The sequence below is a fragment of the Acanthaster planci genome, linkage group LG04, assembly GCF_054643075.1.
Source record: "Acanthaster planci isolate LZ-2023a linkage group LG04, COTS_SCS, whole genome shotgun sequence".
In the NCBI taxonomy this organism is placed as follows: domain Eukaryota; kingdom Metazoa; phylum Echinodermata; class Asteroidea; order Valvatida; family Acanthasteridae; genus Acanthaster; species Acanthaster planci.
Window position 1 is genome coordinate 12636206 of NC_141780.1, and position 18230 is coordinate 12654435.

General features: G+C 43.0%; 2 protein-coding genes across 3 annotated transcripts; one reads left to right on the top strand and one right to left on the bottom strand.

The window, feature by feature from the left end:
- Positions 1 to 9: 9 nt before the first annotated feature.
- On the top strand, positions 10 to 5033 carry cyb561d2 (cytochrome b561 family member D2). Its single transcript, XM_022245497.2, has 3 exons — positions 10 to 187; positions 2537 to 2574; positions 3266 to 5033. Exons 1-3 carry the CDS (start codon positions 22 to 24, stop codon positions 3782 to 3784), a joined length of 723 nt encoding a protein of 240 aa, XP_022101189.1. The 5' UTR covers positions 10 to 21; the 3' UTR covers positions 3785 to 5033.
- LOC110984887 (uncharacterized) lies at positions 4986 to 16858 on the bottom strand. Of its 2 annotated transcripts, none has more exons than XM_022245489.2 (4): positions 16456 to 16858; positions 12768 to 13148; positions 11107 to 11576; positions 4986 to 8171 (listed from the first exon to the last, which is right to left on the bottom strand). In XM_022245489.2, exons 2-4 carry the CDS (start codon positions 13101 to 13103, stop codon positions 5984 to 5986), a joined length of 2994 nt encoding a protein of 997 aa, XP_022101181.2. In that variant the 5' UTR covers positions 13104 to 13148; positions 16456 to 16858; the 3' UTR covers positions 4986 to 5983. The 2 variants fall into 2 exon arrangements, with proteins under 2 accessions (XP_022101181.2, XP_022101182.2); XM_022245490.2 differs by lacking the exon at positions 16456 to 16858 and adding an exon at positions 16301 to 16445.
- Positions 16859 to 18230: the final 1372 nt, after the last annotated feature.

Genomic DNA, 18230 nt, shown 5'->3' on the forward strand with positions numbered 1-18230 from the left:
CTTGGTGGCGCTACACACGATATGGAGGAGGAATCCGCTGATGCAGCGAAACCAGATCATTTGAAGCCAGCTTCCAAGGGGAAAAAAGGGTGTTTCCGCCGAGTTTGTTCATTTTTCAGCATGGCGGCACACATTTTAGCCATTTCCTTCGTCTCATATATGATTTATTTGGCCTGGCCATTTTCAAGTGAGTTGGGTTAGATCAGTATGATTAGTTAATAAGTGCAGTAGGTACTGCCAACCTAGCCAAGGTTGGACGACGTCTACATTGCATAGTCGCAATGCAATGTAGACGTTGTCCAACCTGGGCTATGCCAACCCCCAGAAGGCAGAACTGTGGGGTCGGCTGCGGGAGCGAAGGCTGATGTCGACGTCGGACCCCACAGTTTTGGGGGTCGGTAATTACTGCCAGGAACTAGCCAAACCCCCTCATGCATGCTCAGCCCATGGACACGATGGAGCAAAATTAGTCGGCTAGCACTAGCCCAGCTAGTAGGCCGTAGGGGGTGAACTACTGTTATTACACCCCCAACAGCAATATGGCCTTATAAACAGTCCATAGTCATGGTAGTTGGGCGGGTCCAGCCCAAGCACATGTACATATGTACAGTACATGTAGTTGGGGCCACGGCCATTAAAACTAGCCTAGTAACAGCAGGTCGGGGACCAAGGTTTGATCTAGCAATGTTAATAGACTGTGGATACAATTGCCTAATCAAGCAACAATCATTGATCTTCATCAATCAAACTTTTAAATCTCTAATTTAATGCTAGCATGGCTAGGTGTCCATACATTTGTGCATCACTTTAGATTTTGCTGCTAAATCTTTGGAGGCAGTGCCATTTTTTTTCACCGTAGGCTTACCACTAGGTAAGCGAATTCAGCCAAAAAAATGGTCTAGAGAAACTTGGAGTTTTTGCTGAACTTGCTTTATATATTAAAATATTGGTATTCATTATGTTCATTGATTTCAAGGACAGCATGAAGGACCACATATTTATGATTGCCGTGTGTTTTTATTTTTTCCTTGGAAGATGTGGCCTGTATGGCTGTGGCAAATATTAGACTGGCTCCTAGCCCTTCATTATAAATGTTGCAGACTACCAAAAACAAGAAAGAACTTTTTTGGCGAAGAAAACAAGTTTCGGTTAAGCTTTTTGGATGGCTGTAAATTTCTTCATCAGTCTCATTTTGCAAATTTTATGATTTGTGTGTGGGTTTTCCAGAATAGTGTCTGGAATGGCAATCTCAGAGACTTTTGAAATTTCCTTAGAAAAAAATGATGTCTGCATTGGTCAATCAATCAATGGCACAGCATTGCTAGACCAAGCCTTGGTCCCCGACCTTATTAGGCTAGGTCTAACATTAAGACTCTACAAATCAGCTCTCTTTAACATTTGGACATGGTTAGCAGTAGTCCTAGTTACTCAGACTACTTTGTATCTCAATGAACCCATTTTCAGTATTGTGTCACCATGTTATAGGGTATTTTCTACTACATAATCTTGCTACCTTTTTGTTTTCATGCTTGCTGTGCTTGTCAGATGCATAAGAAAACCTCAACGTTAACATCGGTTTGTGCACAAGAAATTGATTATTTATTTTGTGCACTTTATTTATTAAAAGTGCACTTTTGGCTTCATTTAAATTAAAAGGGATGTCAAATAGGCCAACTGCCATTAATACACACTGAAGAAGAGTATCCATGTAAATGTGCCAAATAAATGTGAGTCTTAAGAGCACTCTCAAACCTATTGCTTATGAAAACTATTTTTCTTCTCCTTAATGCATGGTTAATGGTCCTTTCTTTAACATAAAAATTTTGTGCTTTCCCTGACAAATAAGGGCACTGTTGCTCGATGTCATTTTAGGAAGGAACTGTTTCTAAAATTTTTTCCGCCAAAAATGTTTCACAGTGAGAAAACTCCAGGTCACTCACCTGCTATTCGCTGAAACAACAGAAATCACAAAAGAGAAATATTATGTCAGCAACTCTAATTATCCTAAATTTGGGCATATTTTGGTGCTGAACGTACTGTAACATTGAGTTTTCTTCCTAAGGCAGCACATTTTTTCTTAAAACATCAAAACTTAATTTTCTCGTCGTAAAATATATAAGTATGAAAATGCTCTTGAAAATGGCAAATGGAAAGTTGAAAATCAAGCTAAATGGTGCAGATATAAGGACTTTTTGAGAATGCAACATTACATGGGACCTTAAATGTTGAGTTTCCCTTTGCTGATGGGTACAAGTTCAAACCAGTTAACTGATACTGCTAAGCTCAGTAGTTAACTTACATGTACATGTACGCTGTCTAAATTTAGAAGCAATAGGTTGTGGATTAATTCACATCAGCGAAAGGTAAAAATTTGATTGCGACATTAAAACTTCACATTGTGTGCGCAGCTGAAAGAAATATGAACCCTTCAAAGGTCATTTTTTCATTATTTTTAAGTGTACATTATAAATAGTGTATCTCATAAGTTTTTAGATGTTTTGATCGCAATGCATTTTTTCTTTGGTTACAATGACAGGCCTCTTTTCCTGGCATCCTGTGCTGATGTCAATTGCTGTAAGTGATAGTTTTATTGCCAGTTGTTCTTTCAGTTGTCTGTCTGTGATTGTATTTCGTTCTCTGAGACTTTGAAAGATTACAGAAATCTTGTAACCAGTGTGTAAAGCACAAGATATCCCTGCTGACTTTGAACTAACATAATTCTTGACTGGAGTTATTGTGCTGTCTTCCTCTCAAGCTTCAAGTATAATTTTTAATTTGTTGGGATTTGCTGGCACATAACATTGCATTCCTGGGATGCCAAGTAAAAAACTCCAGTTTGAAGAAGAAAAAATGCCACACTTTATGACCCTGAATTCACAGAATTGCCTACTTCTTATCGCAAAAAAAACCTGGAACCAAGAAAAGATCCAAAGGGTTATAACCAGGAACCTTATCATGCAAGTTGACTGTGCATGTATGTACACATGTACGGAAGGGCAGATACAGAACAAGCTGTTTTTTTGGGGGGGGAAGGGCGCTAACATTTAGTAATTTCTGTTGAATGAGGATAAATTTAGAGGCTTTTTCATCCTTTTGGAAAGATAGGAAGTAACATCTAATTCCTAGAAAATTGTCTTTCAATTTCATTTGAAAAAATAGCGCATTTCCTGTGGGAGGTGGCATTCTGGCCCCTATTGGCCCCCCATCCACCCTTCCATACATACATGTAATGGAACATTCCTTTTTTTGCTTTGCCTTGCTACAGTTTGCTCTACTGATGACAGAGGCCATCCTGTTCTTCTCCCCGGACAGTAACTTGGTCCCCAAGGCTACACGCAAGATGAAGGTGACCTATCACTGGATCACCAACACCACAGCTGTGTTGTGTGCCCTGGCAGGGCTGGCTATCATCGTGGTCAACAAGGAGCGCTACGGCAAGCCCCATTTCACCAGCTGGCATGGGCTGTGCGGGATCTGCACAGTGGTCTACACCTGCCTGCAGGCCACAGCCGGCTCCACCCTCCTGTACCCTAAACTGACAGCTGGCCTGGCCAAGCCGGCTGACCTCAAGCTGTACCACGCCACTTCGGGCCTGGTGCTCTTCACACTGGCCTGCACCACGCTGACGCTGGGCCTCTTCACCAACTGGTTCTGGTCCACGGCCCATGGGACAGCCTGGTATTTCTGCATCGCCACCGTCGCCTGGCTCTCACTGGTCATTATGAACCAGGTCACTCAAGCTTACCTGCCAAAATCACTCAAGAAGCCCTCACAACAGTACTGAGAAACCAAGGAAATTGTGGAAGGATCAATTTTCTCAGTATTAAGCCTATTTTCAGTCTAAAATGGGGCATATTTTACTGTGGTAATTGTCCAGATCATACTGCAGTTGGAATTTACTTCTACCGGTATATCAGATTAACTTATAAAGTTTAAAGAATGTACATAAATTCTCAGTATCTTTTTACCAAGCATAAGATCCTGACTTCTGGGTCAGTCATTGTCCAGAGCCTGAAGGTAAACTTGCAGTTTATGCATGATATGCTGTGCATTCCAGTTGCAACTTGGGTAATGTTGCTTACCTTGATTAGCATAAAAAGCTTTGCTTGTTTTAAACCTTAAAAGATGTTTTGGGGTTAAACCCTTGCATTTGTTGCAGAAATTTTGATCTTTTCATTTTTGGTGTGTTGGACAGAACACAGCCAGATTATATCCATGTATGATCATGACTATAAAAATGTTAGGTTTGAACATAATCCACGTGAAATACATAACTCTTTGTATCATTTAAAGAAAGCGATCTTCAAAATGGAAAAAACAAGAAAAGACAAGAATGTTGTGTACATCAGGGTAGTAATTCATGCTTAGAAAAAACATACTAGTAACTTCCTTCGTGAAATGCTGACCTAGCTTCATGAAGTTTGCAAACAAATTTCTTTGTTTTGCTAATTTTGTAACCGTCAGTGAGTGCTGATTAAAAGAATGCGGCTGGCAAAGAGAAATTGAAATATAATTATGGTAGTACAACAAAGAATGAGCAGAGGAGTTATACTTGCTTTTTATTGTAATTTGGGTAATATTTATTTTACAAAAATTGGAGTCTTTGAAAACCCATCCAACGAAACCAGTATCGTGGCAAATAGTAAAAAGTTATTGTCAAATGGTACCTTGAGACAAGGCTAAGTCTCTACATGTAGGCCTATTAAAAAATGTCATAAATTTCTACGTCAATTATCCTCGGGAAATACAGTTCAAAATATGTGTACTGTAGTTACAAATGTTAAAGTGTTTATGGATATATTGTGAGTTCAAGGTTTTGCTTACACATACTGAAAAGCTTTTGGATCTCCTTGTAAGAAAAATACTTGAAAAGAACAGTTAAAATATACGAAAAAGATGCGGACATGTAAAACTAAAATTTGCCAGAATTTTAAAGACATAAGAGAAAGACATAAATGAACGGGCGATACAGGATCACCTAAGCGTGACATGGACATGTAAAAGTGTATTAAAGTTAAAAGAAAAGAACATAACATGCTACAGCTTGGGTTGCCGAATCATTTGATAATTCAGTAAAACAGATTATTCGAATATGGAATATTTATGTAATCAAGTATTCTGACGGTAAAGTGAACTGAAAATATAAAATGGAAATACTCCCTTTTTGTGGTAACATAATCGAAATCATAAATTTTGAAGGCAGCTGATGGATAGACACAACAATAGGGCCAAAAAGTTTCTTCTGCACCCACTTACCGATCGGCCCAATTGTGAAGTCCCACTCTAACATTTGCATTAACAACTTAAAGACGTTCAGCTCTGTCTTCACATAATACTTAGAACTCAACATTGTCCATGTCTAAAACCCTTGTAACATTGATCAGGACTTTTGGGGTCTTTCAAACGGCCGCGTCCTGAATCCGACGTTTTAAAGGCAAAGGAACCAAAGCATTGTCACCACACCTGGTCCTAAAAATTGCCCACCCCACTTTCTAACATTTATTTCATATGACAAACTCCTGGATTCGCCCCTGCTGCTCCGTTTATTTTCTGACATCATCAGTGCTCCATCCTGAATAACTTAATTTTTGTACTCCAGGGTGGTTCAATTTTTCGAACGAAGGGTGGATGGAGTAGAAAGTTCATTGCCTGCGAAGACTAATAAATCCTGGACGTGAATTTGTAGTGACGATTATAACGAAGTGTGTGTTCTTTCGAATTTAAGGCAAGCAAAACTAAAGCCTAAGACTCGGTAACTTTATAAGCATACAAGATGTCAACAAAATCTGTCACTATGCCGCCAACTATGAGGGGGGATTTAACTGCTTTTCGGTCAACGAACCCCCCAAAATGTAGCTAAATAAATGAGAAGTCAAAAAGGACCACTGGAAGTCAGGTAGGAAAGACAGAGAACGTTTGCTATTCTAGTGAAGTAGCTTACGTTTCAAAAATCTAGATTAGACTTAGGCAGATCGGTTTAATTTCAGTAATTGCACGGAGGTATATTCCCAAAGGATGAAAATTGTTCAGGATTATTGACATTCACTGTCCACTTGTATGCAACGTCCGCTGCGGATGTGCACCATCTTTCGGGCGGCTGGGCCACAGCGGTGTAATGATGAGACGCTTGCGCATGAAGGTCGACGTTATGATGCTGGTGTGCCTCAGTGTAAGATGCTCCCATCTGCATGTTGTCAGCCGGAGGTCCTCTTTCTAAGCTTCTCATAAGCACCAGGTCAGAATTTGCGGGTTTCTCGCCACTGTTGGCATGAAGACAATCTAGGTGGCCTGTTTGTGTGCTTGGTGGATAGAGGTCCGAGTGCGCTGACATGTTGGCCTGATAGTTATGGAGCACTGAATGAGGTCGGCCGTGTCTATTGGTATCAGTATTCGACGCATGCGGAGGCTGTGAACGCGTATAACCAACGTGGCTGTTGGAAGAATGCCTGTCCACGGTGTTCCCTGCATACGCCGGCTTGACATTTATCGAGCAAAAGGACGCATGTGTACAGGCGAACGCGCGAGAGTTGTTCGACACTTTATCCAGGTGTGGATAGATCGGCTGATTTGATGGTGACGTTTGGTTGAGATGCGATGACGTCAGACTGCTGTCGGACCATGGGGACGCAGGGGAGCTGCAAATCTCGCCTATTCTGCGTGATTTTGAGAGAATGTCGCAGGTTTGATTCTGTCGGTTCTCATCGCCTGCAGACGATAAGCCACGTTGAACCCCGGACTTAACCTGCTTGTCCGAGTTGTCACTGAGCGTCGCCGGTTCGAGCTGAAGTTCAAAGGGCAGGGGAACAGACGAGAGAACACCTTGGGTTACAGCTGGGTGCATAGTCTGGGAAGAATGTGGTGCCATCTCGTTAGGCGACCCACCTTGGGGTGCTTTCATGCAATCGGTGTTGGAGCTGGGAGTACATAGTGAATAGAGTCTGCCATGTCGCATGATGCGAGTAGGATTGTTGTCCGTCACTGGAACTGCCTCCCCGCGAATACTGCATTGTCGTTGGAGCAGTGAAACTGGGCGGTGAATTACGGTGGCGGTGTTTCTTCCCGACACAGCAACTGCCGGGATATCAGTTCTCGAGGTGTGTGGAAGATAACGACAGTTGGAAGAAGCTGGAGGGGGGATGGATTCAAAGTCAGACAGGTCGCTATAGCTTGAGCTGGAGTATTCCGGATGTTCCGATGCTGACGACTGTGGTTCTGGTGAAGACAGGCGTTCCAGTGACACAGGACTCGGTAGACATTGCGGGAACTCTCCCACTGGGCTGAGTAGCTGCTGACCTGATGGTTCATTCTCGTCGAAGTAACTTCCAAAGTCCAGATCTTTAGTCAGACAGGGTAGAGGCAGGGTCCTGTCCATAAGTGGTACTGCTGTGCAAATGCGGTTCGGCGGTGCACCGCTGATGGACTTTCGGGCCACTTTCCGTCGTCGTTTCCGCTGGATTTTCCCCTCGGAGTCGCTAGAAGATTCGCTTGACGAGCTGAGGTACGCTTCTTCCCGCTGTCGTTCTTTCCTCGCCATCGCCATTCTTCTCTGTGCTGACAGCGAGTTGTCTCTCGAAGTATTGGCTGACTTTAGCCCTGCAGAGACCTTTGAAAATGGATTTTCAAGAGTATTCGTCGCCTGTGTTTGCAATGGCACGGGTTGAGGAGACTGGAGAGTCGAGCTCTTGGCGTGTCCGTTAACCTGGGAAGTAAGCGATCGCATGCCGAGGATAGAACCCACAGCGCACCTGTACAACGCCTCGTCCAGTTCGTTGCGCTCTCCGACAGGTAAGGCTGTGCAGACCTGGTTCGGAGGAGGCTTCTCCCGGCAGGTGATGCACTTGCTGTCTCTGTGGCAAGAGTCCTCTCCCCTGTGGGACCTGGTGCGAGTACACGCCGAAGGAACCCCCGCGGAGGTGAGCGAGTTGGAGAGACGCCGCTCACTGGTCGATCCGGTTGTCGACGTGTCACACTTTAGCGAGGGAACTCGAGGGGCTGTGTCTATAGTTTCCAGGCTGTTGTCACACCACTGTTCGATGGTGGGACACATAGTTACAGGAGGTTCAGAGATGCTTGGGCCACAGACACCAGTCGCCGGTGCCACGTTCATCCGTGTCTGACTGATCGCTGCCTGGAGCTCCACTGACTCTGGTCTGACGATAAACTTTCCCACGCTGTGGAAAAACCGAAAGGGAAAGTTATGCGTATTGTACGATTTATGAGATGCCCGTGTTGTGCTTTTGCTTTCCCTCTCTGGAGTACATGCAGACTGTATCCTGTCTGGGTCAACAGGAAAGGATCCAACCTTCATCCTTTGCCAGCCACACAAAGGCACGTGATCTTATGATAATAGAATGCACTGTAGACGACTGATGCAAAACAAAATGTGTCTCAAAGCATCAATTTGGCAATTACTTGTGGAAAAGCTAAGCAAGTGAAAATGTGAAAGTCATCGAAAACCTTCCATAATACCTATACATATCCAAGAATTATGCTTAAAGCCAATAATATGTAGCTTGGCTTGTGAACTTCTGATGGCTTCATTACTTAGAGATCATTTTTCGTCTTGGCATTTAGTTACACAGAATTACAATGTACTTCCAACTGTAGGCGATCATGATTATTTCTTCTCATTAAAGACAATAGTTCAATAAATGCATTTATGCATAGTTACTGTTACAAAATATATTTACATTTAAATGTAAAGATATTTTGTAACAGTAACTATTCATAACACTAAACTAGGACATCGAATCTGCAAAGAGATCTAAATTATAATTTCCTTCCGGTTCTGTCTCGAGTTTTCACATTAAATTTGCATAAATGCAATAAAATTAAACCACACGTATGTACTCCGTTGCCTCCATAAAGATAAATCACGAGCATGCTACCCAATTCGATAGGTTTTGTAAAGATGAGGACACGTAGTTTGAATATGAACGCTTTCCTAAAATATAATATTGTCATGAATTGATAAAGAAAGAAGCCAGGACTAAATGCATGTTCGACATTTTTGTGTTGTGATATTTCGGCGGATCTAAATTTCAGAAAATTTGTCTGTCGTGGCTTAATTGTCGGTGTGCAACGTAGAACGTAGACATGTACGTTTTGAGAACGGTCTAACTCTTTCATATTAAGATGATTTGGTCAAAACTCATTATGTACTTCTTGGAATGTATGGAAGTTAAAAATGTGGGGGACTTTTGCTGGCATATTTTGTGTAAACGTGGAGCTGAATTAGGCCTACTCTGTGGTCTTCCCCTGATTATTCCAAGCATTGAAGGTGATTAAAAATTAATGTTGGTCGCAAAATATCGGAAAACAACACTGGCACCCACCATGCATGCCAGCCTGTTAATGTGTGCTGGTAATTTCTGATTTGAGTTCTTATCGGATGAATTTTGTTTTCGGGTGACCTACTGTCAACGCGTTCACGAGGGCACGAACGTATAGAGTACTGAACGTGGCACTATCACCTGCTCACTGTGCCTTTTGTCCTCTGCGTTTCATGCACAATTTATTGCGAAATGAAGCCAACGGCAAACTGTGCCTTAGGACAACAGCGTGAGTACCAGCGACAGTTTGAAAATCACCGCTCTGCTACAACCACTTGTCGTTGCTCTGTATAAAAAGTGCATGTGCCGCCTGATGAAATAGCTCTGGTTAAAAGCAGCAAATATGACATAAAAGTCATAGTCAGCCATTGGTAATTTCGATTCCGAAAAATCGATTTCGCGCCCTGTGCCTTCGAATGCGGCCCACAATTTTGCATGACTGCTGATCCTGTTACATGTACATGTTTTTGTGAAAGAAACTAGGATGCAGCATCCTGGGTAGCTCACGATTGTATTGACAGAGGTCACTGGTTAAGACGAGCTCAAGCAAAATAATTTGAAGTCCTCAGCATCCCTGACTGAAAGCAGGGGTGCAAGCGACCAGGTCTTGTCTTCTACCGGTCTGTGAAAGCCACGTCTGCTCACGCAGCTCCCAGTAGTGGAGGGTGGGGCTAGTGGGTCATCGGGGAAACTGGCCCACTCTTAGACAAAATTAAATCAAAAGGTTATGAAATTGACTAGTTGCGTTTAAACAACTATATTTATTTTTTTCAGAGACTGAGCTGAACACAAATTGAGGCCCAAGTGAAAAATATAAATAGGCCTAAACTTGAAAAATAAATTTAAAATCATGATTTAGGGTAATAAAAATGCCCAAACCAAGCAACTCCATACTTAGCTTAACATCCCCCAAACCAGAAATTACATAACTAGAGAAAAAGGTGTAGGAATTTTTAGATTAATTTTTTTAAATTAAACTTTGGTGCTTCTGAGATAATTACAATTGCCAATTTCAGTGTTTTATTATCAATTTACCCAGTACACGTAGCTTCCCCTGCGCGCACTACGTGTTTCACTGCAGGTTTTATTCATCAAACATCTGTCAATACATGCTAGACGGTCACCAGGACGGAACAGGAAGAATGCATCGAGAATAAAATTTCCGATTGACCGTGGGAAAAGACATATCAACAATGTCAATTATGATCAGACAGACTAAACTTTTCCTTGTCTGGGAAAAAAGGCCCACCACAGTGTACATGTATCTATTTAAAAAGAAGTTTTTTATACTGAACAAGGAAATATTTGCACTCGCACATGTCTGTACCAGCTGCCAATTATAAAGTAGCCTTGATGTATTTATGTATACACACGCACGTTCTTGAGTAGATCTGCATCCTTTCGCAATTATGGGGAAAAACAAACGAATTCTTAATACAGATTCCGTGCACATCTACAAATGATTAATTTTAATTCAGTTTTTTATTTATGTTATATCTGTGCTTGTCCATGGATATAGAATTTAAACAGACCAACCTTTTTTAAAAATTAACCATGATTTTATGAGAGGAAAGTTTGCGTTCACTTATGGTCTCTGGAGTTGAGTATACATGTACATGTATTATGTTCCTCTGATTATCGGCAGTGCCGTTTTTACCTATTTTCTGTTCACGAGGATTCTGTAACTATAAGGCAAACTTAGCCATCCTACACAAAGATACTAGGCCTATGCATGCGTATGCTTCGTTGTCAAAGAATAGCACATGAAATTTACCTTTGCTGTTCTTGCGTCGTATAGTGGAGATCATTTACAAAGTGTGGGCCTCTGGCTTCTGGACTTGGTTCGCTCAAGCTGAGCCACTCGGTCGTGTTGCAAGGCTTGTTGTCATTACTCTCCGGATGATGCCTCACCTGGGACTTTGATGGACCGTTCGCGAATGGAGCAAAACCGATTGTGGCGCCTTCCTGCTTGTCCACGGAGATGTTCGTTGCTTGTTCAGAAGTCGGCCTATTATCGGCCGTGTCAACGTGAGAGTTGACGAGGCTAACGTTTGGCTGGGGAAAGGAGCGTACGGTGCAGGGTCCAGGCCCAAGCATGTCTGCATCCAGCTGCGGGGGTATGTAGTCCATCGAGGACGGTTGACCAAACTCGTAAGTTACTAGCGGAGAGGGTTCATCCAAGACCGTGCTGCCGCCTTCTCGCTGCTGACGTTTGTACTTGGCTCGTCGATTCTGGAACCATATCTAGGTAAGCCAGACAGAAAAATACTTCATGATTTCCTTTACTTCCTGCATAGTGAGTTGTTATTGATGCCAGATTTGCTTTTGATTCATAGAGTTTTAAGTCCTTTAAAGCGCCGAAAGTTACCAGCTAAAAATAACTTGTTGTTACAATACTTGACCTGGGCTCTTCGCGAGTGTGCTCTGCACAAAAATTAGTTTTGTTTTAGCAGCTCCTTGAAAAAGGGGCACATTACTCTTCCCATCCAAGCAGTGTAACTGACGATGGTGGGTAGAAGGTTCACCTGGGGCGTACACGTTTTTCTCTTGTGCGGTGGAATCATGTCAACCACGGCGTGTACCGGTATATACTCAGCTGTACGATTTTTATTCATTTCAAAATTTCAAACGGGGTAGGGTGGTTCAACGGATATCCGGTGGAGGTGGGGGGGAGGGGATACGCACGGTACGCCACTGCATCCCATGGTCCCCCGTGACCCTGCCTCCAGATACACAAATACATTGTAATGTGTCGGTTGTTCTTGAATATGACATTATGAATATGACATTGCCACAATTTACCGTAAGTCCTGTGTATTCGACGAAGCCATGGGCCATGACTCAAGGACACGTAGTTGCAAATCACAATACATCACATGATAAGTGGTATATATAGTATACGGGGCATTGGGAATAAATCTGGCAAGATTAGATGTTTTGAAGTGAATTGTAGAGTATCATAAAACTGTGCCAGCAAGTGGATGGGGAGGATGCATGGGGACGGACCTAATTCCTACAGTGAGCTAATTTGTGAACAAAGCACGTCAGCGTACGGAAAGCTCGAAACAACTTCTGCGCCAATTTTTGTTTATCACCAGTAAAACGTCGGGGCGATCAAAATGACTCATTACATTGGTCACAGAAAGGGGGTACACATGTTTATATATACAGTATATACCCCGGCCATCCCCAGGATTTACGCCCGTGGTGATGTGCCGTAAATTACGCCCAACGATCATGAGTGGAACATAATTATTAGGAATTCCCACCAGGCGAGTTGCATCTAGCATGGGTTTGTAGACATCTTCATGAGTGCAAAAAGTGAAAGAAAAGAAAAAAAGTCTTTGTGTGTGGCTACTGCCGTCTTGAATGGCAGTGCGTCCCAACTGGCCAACAGGTAAAGCTGGTGGTAAATCGAAATAATTGGCTTTTTACCTGTACACGTTCCTCGTTCAGTTCCAACCTCTGCGCAATCTTTGCCCGCAGGTCACCATCAGGGTATTTCTGATCTTCGAAGAGCCTTTCGAGCGCGTGGAGCTGAGCTGCGTTAAAGTTAGCGCGCTCCCGCCGTGGCTTACCCGCAGAGGGCGCCTGGTCCCGAGCAGTGCGCTCTCTACGGCTGCGCTTCCGCTTCCTGTCGGCTTCCTCCGCCGTCTCATCTTGGGCGGCGACGGTCGCTGCTTCTTGGGAGGGGTTCGTTGTCGTGCGGACGTTGGATTGCGTAGATAGGTTGGTGCTGCCCTCAACGACAGGACAGTTACTGGAGCTCATTGTAAACGGGAATTCGTTCGTCCTTGGTCCTTTAAGCAGCTGGTGCTGAAAATATGCAACAATATAATTCATGAAAATGCTCTGTACCGCTGTAGCACTCAAAACCAGTGAAGATTTTTTGTTAGCAGTCTCCTAAAAATCCAAACTGAAACAATTAACAATCCATTGTTGCTCCATTCTCTTGGAATGGGTCATTATTCATTAAAGTTTCTAACATGCCTGGACAGGAAAATTGATACGGGAATCGAAAAAGTACTCTTCTACTGGTCGTTCTTTATAATGGTTTCCTTAGGACGTTGATGAGAGCTTAGGCTACGTCCGAATCTGTTGTCTAGGGCTAGGCCGCGGTCTTCAGTCTGTTGGAAATCTATGGAAGACACTCCAAAAGCGTGAAAATGTGCCCCTATAGCTGGTTTCTGTGGCCCCTATGCCCAAAGCTGCCGACAGGGCTGTGGACGCTTCTTGTCGCACATTGCCATAAAGAGTTACGTTAAATAAGCTGAGTAAGGATGTTTTAAGTGTTTTTAATCCTAACAGTCCTCAGTCCTCTGATTTCAATGTGATTTTACATAGGGGGTTAGGATTAAAGACAATTCACCTTACACCAGGCCTTGAAATTTAAGGTGAGGAAAAGGAACAGAAAGAAAAGGCAGATACGAGAACATAATGTGTGTCATTGGGACTTGTTGTAGACGGATGAATAAAGTTCCACAGCAGAGCAGTAAGTGGAAAGAAAGTAGGGTATGCACATTTTTGAATTGGCTTTAAGAATTGCGAATGTGTATACGGATCTGACTGGATTAAGGAGGGTGATAACTAATGTTGTGCAAAACCGACCAGACCCGATACCGACTTCGGGTCGGGTCGGATCGGTTTTTCCAACATTTCAGTCGGATCGGGTCGGTTTCGCGTTTGTGGTTTTTGGGTCGGTTAAGTTATACATATTGTGAAAAAACCGAAATAAACCAAAAATAACCAAAAAATTGAACAGGGAAATTCACGTGATGAACTTCCTTTTTAGAGCTTTATATTACCGGTACATAGCCAAATTTATATGTTCGTAGTGGCAGCGACGAGGCACATCAAAATAAAACAGAAAACAGAAACTGTACTGCTATTCTGATTAGACCAGAAACGCAGTCGAGCAAAGCCGCACACAAAATCCAAGCCCTTTGGGCCAACTACGCATTTTTCTCAACAAGATTGGACGATTTCTCTTTTTGGGAAAACAGAGCAGAAAAAACACCAAAGTTAAGTACGGGAATGTAGTAACCAATTCCTCATATTTTGTTTCGTTCAATCGAGAGGATGATTACAAATCTTGTTCAAACAAAAGTTTTAATACACAAAACATGTGAAAAAACTGCTGTCCAAACTTTTTGAAAAAGTTATTTTAGAACACGGCGATCTCTTTATATTTCCTGGTACCCGCGATGCTCTTGCACATATACGATGACAAATCGTGAAATGCGCAATTGCGTACTCTGTGCATGGTTTGCGGACATGCAGGAACGTTATAGCGTAGGTCGCCTCGTTTGGACATAGCACAATACGGCCACGTCTGACAAGTACACCTGTATATATGTACATATATCATGCAATACTGGTTTAAGTTCAGGCGCAAAACAGATACGGTACAATTTGTGTGAAACAAAGGGTGATTAGCCCAAACCAGACGTTTGGATTGTCTCGGGTTCGGTTACTTTTTTGTCGGTTCGGGTCGGTTTTTCCCTGATTTCTCGTCGGGTCGGCTTGGAGAGTTTAGATTGGTTTCGTTTCAGATTCGGTTCATGTCTTTAATGTATCGGGTCGGTTTGACCTAGTCAACCCGATCCGATGCAGATCATTAGTGGAAACACGTCCAACAGTGCGACTTCGAGGAATCACCAGTGAGAGGCCGGTCAGCACAGCAGACAACTCGACTGTCAAATCGACTTGGGACAACTCGACCGCTGAGACAACGGGCATGAAGGCCGCGGTAAACATGGAGTGCAGGGCAGGTCGATGTGTTTTGCACAAATTTGCACGTTTTGTGTTACGTTGCGAGTCGACCTGCCAGGCGTAACGTGCACAGGGAGCTGGTGACGCAGCATTCATGTACAGGATCGGTGGGTGGCGCGTCAGCCGCCCCAACCGGCGCGGTGCGAGGCAGCCGGGACGATGCCACTTGCACGGTGGCGCACCATCTGCGGTACACGCGCGCCTCGGCTGCTTCGTTGATCAGTCGCAAGTCCTCCGGTGTAGGAGATGGTAGATCTGTCCTCCAATCCTTTTCGGTTTTGAATTTCGAAAAAAAGTGTGGATGAGGTGACTGTAAAGTGCACACGCATTTACGAGTCAACTTGTCTCAATCGAGTTTTCTGACAGTCGAGTTGTCTCGACTGTCAAGTTGTCCAGAGTCGCCATTGGTAAAAGATCGGGTTGTCTGAGCGCCAGTTCCATTGTAGTAAAAATTAAATTCATATGCTAAGTGAGGACACAGAGCGTTGACGTTTTATTTTAGAGAACCTGCTTACTCGCGACCCACCCATTATATGAATTAGTAAGGAGATTGAACCGGAGGTTTGCCGCCAAACACAATACAGTGGGCTCATGGTTTTGCCAAACAAGAAGAGTTAGTTTTGTCCCTTTGTTTCTTTTTTCCTTTGAAAATGGTTTGAAAACTGGCAAATAATTTAACCCTTTTTGCACCTTCACCACAATGAAGCCATGAATGTAATTTTGTTCTCTTTCACTGTTTACTGAAGGTTATCGGGAGCCTGACTTAGGTAAACTTTTTCAGATATAGTCACATAAATTAAGCCAAAATCCAGCGCTGGCAGCCCAAATAACAAGTTTTTTAAGGTTTTGGTTTCTTTTGGTTCTTTTTTTTTTTTTTTTTGAGTTTCGAGACGTGGGATTGTTGGCCAGACACGGCTTCCTTAAACAAGCAGGCAACTACTTGGTGTCGGTACTTTGGACTTAGAATTGGCCAAAGTATGTGTTGTACATGTAAACACCCAGGACTCCGCCCGGGTGGCATCAAATAACGAATTTCATGTGCATGCACTTCGAACCTGGATTTGAAGACTCGAGTTAAACACGCACGTGAGTCTTTAACACCTTAAAATAATTTTACATGTTATCACTTTCTGATGGCTGCCGATAATAAACCACCGCAAGGGAAAATTAGTGATGTCCGCATATGGAACTCTTACCACTGAATTTTGGACGTTTGTCGGCCTTCGTCAGTGTCAAATAACGACAGATGGTACAAAACCTGGGCAATTTAGCCAGATCGACCTATCACGTGAAACATTCAGCATGCACCACTTGCAGAGTGAATACATGACTTCCACAGACATTGGCTTACCTATTGTGATCTTGCCGCTTTCCAGGAAGTTGCCTCGCATTCTGGGCGTCCTGTAGGCTTGGAGATCAGTGAACTCACATGGATTCCGGTTCAGCTCATCAGTCATTCTTAAGAAAATCTTTCCTTTCCAAACAAGGGATTATATTTTTAGGAGCTACGGCCAGGGCAAGACTGAAAACTTACGTAAAATAATTCATGTAGCGCTAGCGCTCTAAATGCGAGGAAACTCTGGATTATCACACGCGTTGGCAGCAAGCAGTTGGGACTGGATCATTACGGCAACATCTCCGGCCGATTCACATCGGCTAGCAAACTTCACGCGTGGACGAATTCGCACCTCTTGTTATGCTAATGTTAATCCTTGATAGGGCCACCAGCAGGTCATTAAGTTAGACAATATACATTGTCAACACTGAATCCAGCATGACTTGACATTGCAGGCAGCTACATGTAGCCTGTTGTGTCTATGCAAGAATGAACAGATGCCTGAGTCATTCATAGAAGGAAAAAAACCCAAAAAACACACACCCTTGGTATCTTTCTAGGCCTATCGCTAAACGCCCTAGCGTAACCATATACATGTACATGTAGTATAATAAACGCCATATCGCGTGCACGGTCAACAGGGAAAACTACATTTTTTCCTCCATGATGCGATTCCTTTTGACAAATTAGGGCCTATATAATGCTTTAGAAATAAATGCCTAAGAAGATGTAGTATCTGACTTTGTTGCAAATCAAACAGTAGAACGTCAGCCTGGAAATGTTTGAAATGAGGGGACGGGGTATTTGATGGGGCATTCGGAAGTTCGAAGGACCGTTCCAGGTCAACACAGTTCCATTTGTCCAACCGCTTGTAGTCATCAACCAAGCATGCTCCAAGTAATAAAGTGTGAGAATCTTCACAGGGCTCCCATGTAGGGTTGGAGTTCTGTGTCAGAATAAATCCTCGTCATCTATTGCTGAATTTCGCTTGTCACTCGCCACCCTTACAGAGCGTTTGGAAGGGTTAAATGCCCTTCCCAATTTTGTGAAGGAAGTACAAAATACGTAATAGCTGTGAACTCGCAAAGCATTGTGGGTCACTTGCTGTCCTGATCCTAACCCAACTGATCTCTTGTATAGACACTTCTTTTGTTTACATAATTAATCACTTAATAATGTGTGCGCTGACTGTTACAATTCAATCTTTAGATAGGGCCAAGTCTACTTGGATTTTATCATGTACGGTGTGGAAGACCAGGTTTTACCACAGTTCGGCTGCCCGGGAATGGAGTCTCTCCTGCCCGTGACTCGGCACGTCAATACATTTTCAGAACTAGGCAGCACTTTGTTCTTTACCGTCAACAAAATGGATCTATAATTCGTATTAAATTTATGCAGTATCTTACATCGGAATATATTTACAGTTTCTTTAAATTCCTTTTTGAGTGTCACTGAATACATTTTGGTCGTTGAGAAGTCCTAAAATTTTTCCACAATCCGTTTTAATTTTTTTGCTCACCACTAAAAAGAGTAGGGTATATATTATCATATATCCCCCCTCCAGTATTTAGGTCCATGGTAACACGACTGGAAATAAAGTTTGTATAATTGAAGGTCTCCAACGTTTAAAGCCCAGGTCACATTGTCATGATTTTGTCCCCGATAGCTTCAAATGTAGGCCCTATAAAGTCTTGGACAAAATACGTGACGGCATCTGTGAGAATCTTAATGAAATTTGGGTGGGGCCCTCATAGGTTTGGAAGGGCCAGATTTGAGCATGCTCAAAACTG